Genomic DNA, 5,507 nt, shown 5'->3' on the forward strand with positions numbered 1-5,507 from the left:
TAGCCAGACTCATCAAGAAAAAAAGGGAGAAGACTCAAATCAACAGAATTTGAAATGAAAAAGGAGAAGTAACAACTGACACTGCAGAAATACAAAGGATCATGAGAGATTTCTACAAGCAACTATATGCCAATAAAAAGAACAACCTAGAAGAAATGGATAAATTCTTAGAAAAGCACAACCTCTGAGACTGAACCAGGAAGAAATAGAAAATATAAACAGACCAATCATAAGCACTGAAATTGAAACTGTGATTAAAAATCTTCCAACAAACAAAAATCCAGGAGCAGATGGCTTCACAAGCGAATTCTATCAAACATTTAGAGAAGAGCTAACACCTATCCTTCTCAAACTCTTTCAAAATATACAAGAGGGAGGAACACGCCCAAACTCGTTCTACGAGGCCACCATCATGCTGATACCAAAACCAGACAAAGACGTCACAAAAAAAGAAAACTACAGGGCAATATCACTGATGAACATAGATGCAAAAATCCTCAACAAAATACTAGCAAACAGAATCCAACAGCACATTAAAAGGATCATACACCATGATCAAGTGGGGTTTATCCCAGGAATGCAAAGATTCTTCAGTATATGCAAATCAATCAATGTGATACACCTTATTAACAAATTGAGGAATAAAAACCATATGATCATCTCAATAGATGCAGAAAAAGCTTTCAACAAAATTCAACATCCATTTATGATAAAAACCCTTCAGAAAGGGCCTAGCAGGAATTTATGTCAACATACTAAAGGCCATATATGACAAACCCACAGCCAACATCCTCAATGGTGAAAACTGAAACCATTTCCTCTAAGATCAGGAACAAGACAAGGTTGCCCACTCTCATCACTACTATTCAATACAGTTGTGGAAGTTTTAGCCAGAGCAATCAGAGAAGAAACAGAAATAAAAGGAATCCAAATCGGAAAAGATGAAGTAAAGCTGTCACTGTTTGCAGATTACATGATACTATACATAGAGAATCCTAAAGATGCTACCAGAAAACTACTAGAGCTAATCAATGAATTTGGTAGAGTAGCAGGATACAAAATTAATGCACAGAAATCTCTTGCATTCCTATACACTAATGATGAAAAATCTGAAAGAGAAATTAAGAAAACACTCCCATTTACCATTGCAACAAAAAGAATAAAATACCTAGGAATAAACCTACCTAAGGAGACAAAAGACCTGTATGCAGAAAACTATAAGACACTGAAAAAAAACAGTAAAGATGATACAAACAGACAGAGAGATATATCATGTTCTTGGATTGGAAGAATCAACATTGTGAAAATGACTATACTACCCAAAGCAATCTACAGATTCAATGCAATCCCTATCAAATTACCAATGGCATTTTCACAGAACTAGAAATAAAGATTTCAGAATATGTATGGAAACACAAAAGACCCCGAATAGCCAAAGAAATCTTGAGGAAAAAAACGGAGCTGGAGGAATCAGGCTCCCAGACTTCAGACTATACTACAAAGCTATAGTAATCAAGACAGTATGGTACTGGCACAAAAACAGAAATATAGATCAATGGAACAGGACAGAAAGCCCAGAGATAAACCCACGCACATATGGTCACCTTATCTTTGACAAAGGAGGCAAGAATATACAATGGAGAAAAGAGAGCCTCTTCAATAACTGGTGCTGGGAAAACTGAACAGCTACATTGAAAGAATGAAATTAGAACACTTCCTAACAACATACACTAAAATAAACTCAAAATGGATTAAAGACCTAAATGTAAGCCCAGACACTATCAAACTCTTAGAGGAAAACATAGACAGAACACTCTATGACATAAATCACAGCAAGATCCTTTTGACCCACCTCCTAGAGAAATGGAAATAAAAACAAAAATAAACAAATGGGACCTAATGAAACTTAAAAGATTTTGCACAGCAATGGAAACCATAAACAAGATGAAAAGAGAACCCTCAGAATGGGACAACATATTTGGAAACAAAGCAACTGACAAAGGATTAATCTCCAAAATATACAAACAGCTTATGCAGCTGAATATCAAAAAAACAAACAACCCAATCCAAAAATGGGCAGAAGACCTAAACAGACATTTCTCCAAAGAAGATAAACAGATTGCCAACAAACACATGAAAAGATGCTCAACATCACTAATCATTAGAGAAATACAAATCAAAACTACAATGAGGGGCTTCCCTGGTGGCACAGTGGTTGAGAGTCCACCTGCCGATGCAGGGGACACGGCTTCATGCCCTGGTCCGGGAAGATCCCACATGCTGCGGAATGGCTAGGCCCGTGAGCCATGGCCGCTGAGCCCGTGCGTCCGGAGCCTGTGCTCCGCAACAGGAGAGGCCACAACAGTGAGAGGCCTGCGTACTGCAAAAAAAAAAAACACAAAAAAAACAAAAAAAACAACTACAATGAGGTATCATCTCACACTGGTCAGAATGGCCATGATCAAAAAATCTACAAACGGGCTTCCCTGGTGGCGCAGCGGTTGCGCGTCCGCCTGCCGATGCAGGGGAAAAAAAAAAAAAAAAAAAAAAAAAAAAATCTACAAACGATAAACACTGGAGAAGGTGTAGAGAAAAGGGAACCCTCTTGCACTGTTGGTGGGAATGTAAATTGATACAGCCAGTATGGAGAACAGTATGGAGGTTCCTTAAAAAACTAAAAGTAGAAGTACCATATGACCCAGCAATCTCACTACTGGGCACATGCCCTGAGAAAACCATCATTCAAAAAGAGTCATGTATTACAATGTTCACTGCAGCACTATTTACAATACCCAGGACATGGAAGCAACCTAAGTGTCCATCGACAGATGAATGGATAAAGAAGATATGGCACATATATACAATGGAGTATTACTCAGCCATAAAAAGAAACGAAATTGAGTTATTTGTAGTGAGGTGGATGGACCTAGAGTCTGTCATACAGAGTGAAGTAGTCAGAAAAAGAAAAGCAAATACTATATGCTAACACATATATATGGAATCTAAAAAACAAATGGTTCTGATGAACCTAGGGGCAGGACAGGAATAAAGACACAGATGTAGAGAATGGACTTGAGGACACGGGGAGGGGGAAGGGTAAGCTGGGATGAAGTGAGAGAGTAACACTGACATATATACACTACCAAATGTAAAACAGATAGCTGGTGGGAAGCGGCCGCACAGCACAGGGAGATCAGCTCGGTGCTTTGCGACCACCTAGAGGGGTGGGATAAGAAGGGTAGGAAGGAGACGCAAGAGGGAGGGGATATGGGGATATGCGTATGCATATAGCTGATTCATTTTGTTATACAGCAGAAACTAACAACATTGTAAAGCAATTATACTCCAATAAAGACGTTAAAAAAAAAGAAAAGCAGTTCTAGTGGACTGTACAGCAAATAAATTTCAAGGGATACTACCTAGAGAATTTCTGTCTTCTGAAATAGCCCACCAAAGCCCAGCTCATTTGGCACCTCTGATCCCACTCAGCTGGCATGAATGGTCCTTTGTTCTGCATTCCTGCAGCACTTCACTTGTTCCTGACACGTGTTCCTGAAACTTCTGATTTAGTAGGTCTGGGGTGAAATCTGAGAATTCTAATAAGTTCCAGGTAATGTACATGCTACTAGTCCAGGGGTCATGCTTTGAGAATCACTGCTGCAATGTATTTCATTGCATTCTAGTTTATTTGCTCATCTGCATCCCCTGCTAGATTAAAGGTTAGTTAAGAATTTTCTTATTCATCTTTGTAAAACTCTCAGTGGCTAACATAATTCTTTATAAAAAACTGGCATTTGATATGCATTACTGTGTGATTAACTGTGGAGATAAGATAAACATCTTATCATAATAAATTCCCTCTGTTATCATCCAAACAGATTCCCTCAAAAAGTGAACTGTGAAACTAGAGAAAAGATCAAAAGGCAGAATATGACCCAACTTATTCTGGGCTGCCTAATTTTGATTACATATCTATCTGGTTTCTTTTAATCCTTGGACATAAAGACAATGATTATTTTCAAATATATGTAAGAAAGCTTGAGAGGCACGCTTCTACAAAAGTTGAGACTAGGGCTTCCCTGGTGGCGCGGTGGTTGAGAGTCCACCTGCCGATGCAGGGGACACGGGTTCGTGCCCCGGTCTGGGAGGATCCCACATGCCGCGGAGCGGCTGGGCCCGTGAGCCATGGCCGCTGAGCCTGCACGCCCGGAGCCTGTGCTCCACAACGGGAGAGGCCACAGCAGTGAGAGGCCCGAGTGCCGCAAAAAAAAAAAAAAAAAAAAAAAAAAGTTGAGACTAACTTTTCTTCCTCCTGCATGTTCTATTTCCTCTTGGTTTACCTGGCATCTGACAGCCCAGGGGAGAAAACATTTCTAGCATTTTTTCATCCCAATATTTAGAAATGCTGATCAAACTAACGTTTTTTGTAAGCTATTCTTGTGGCAAGACATTCTATCCTTCTAGGCTTTGTTGCCTATTTAAAAACAGCAGGTTCAAAACTATTTTTTTAATCATGTCATTAAATTATATTTTTGTGAATTAAAACTACAGCATGGAGCCTGGCTTAAATCCTGTGACACAGGGAAGGCCAGTGTGCCTGGACTTCTAGGTGTTCAGACTGGATTTCTAGTTTCTTTATGGGAAGACATGCTCTCTCTCATGAGCTAATGTGGGTAGCTTCTGGAATCAAACATGTCTGGAAAAGATACTTTTTCTACATTGGGCTCCTAGTATTTACAGTGATCTTTATAATTTTTACTGTATCTCCAGGTAATTGGGTAGAGTTTTAGATAGATCTGGATGCTATATATAAAGTGTACAGAGAAAAGGTTGAGGGCGGTTGTAGAGTGGTATTACCTTAGGCATCCTGTGACATTGTAGAATATATCAAAATCGAGCAAACCATTCGCTTTGGGGTAGTCTCCTTCTGGCCACCCCGAAAAGGGGATGATGATATTCTCAGTCAGGATAAGCAAGGCTTCTGTTACCATGAGATTCTTAAGTCTGTCATTAGAGGACAAATTCCACAGCAAACCTAGAAAAGCAAAGAGTGCCATCAAAACAGTGCAGGGTTGGGTCAAAATGACTGCTGAAAAGATCAGTTAAGACCGTCACCCCTAGAGCTATGGAGAGTTATAAAAGGAAAAAAAAAAAAAACAAGGTAGGGGGAGACAGCCCTTTTCCCAAGGGAAAGAACCTCTTTAGACCTCATTAGATGGCAATGGAAGCTGTTCCATAAGAATAATTTAAAAATATATATATATGTATACTAGTGGTGAGACAATAGAATATTACTCAGCCATAAAAAGAAACGAAATTGAGTTATTTGTAGTGAGGTGGATGGACCTAGAGTCTGTCATACAGAGTGAAGTAAGTCAGAAAGAGAAAAACAAATACTGTATGCTAACACATATATATGGAATCTAAGAAAAAAAAAAGGTCATGAAGAACCTAGGGGTAAGATGGGAATAAAGACACAGACCTACTAGAGAATGGACTTGAGGATA

The 5,507-nt window shown here is 39.2% G+C and overlaps 1 protein-coding gene across 2 annotated transcripts in view; it reads right to left on the reverse strand.

The window, feature by feature from the left end:
- The window catches only part of PKP2 (plakophilin 2), an 86,429-nt gene that overhangs the window by 33,905 nt on the left and 47,017 nt on the right, over positions 1–5,507 (reverse strand). For both annotated transcript variants that reach the window (XM_055085561.1, XM_007117541.4), the window contains exon 6: positions 4,858–5,035. In XM_055085561.1, coding sequence (XP_054941536.1) covers positions 4,858–5,035 — 178 coding nt within the window. The remainder of the gene's footprint in view (positions 1–4,857; positions 5,036–5,507) is intronic.

The sequence above is a fragment of the Physeter macrocephalus genome, chromosome 6 (assembly GCF_002837175.3).
Source record: "Physeter macrocephalus isolate SW-GA chromosome 6, ASM283717v5, whole genome shotgun sequence".
NCBI lineage: Eukaryota > Metazoa > Chordata > Mammalia > Artiodactyla > Physeteridae > Physeter > Physeter macrocephalus.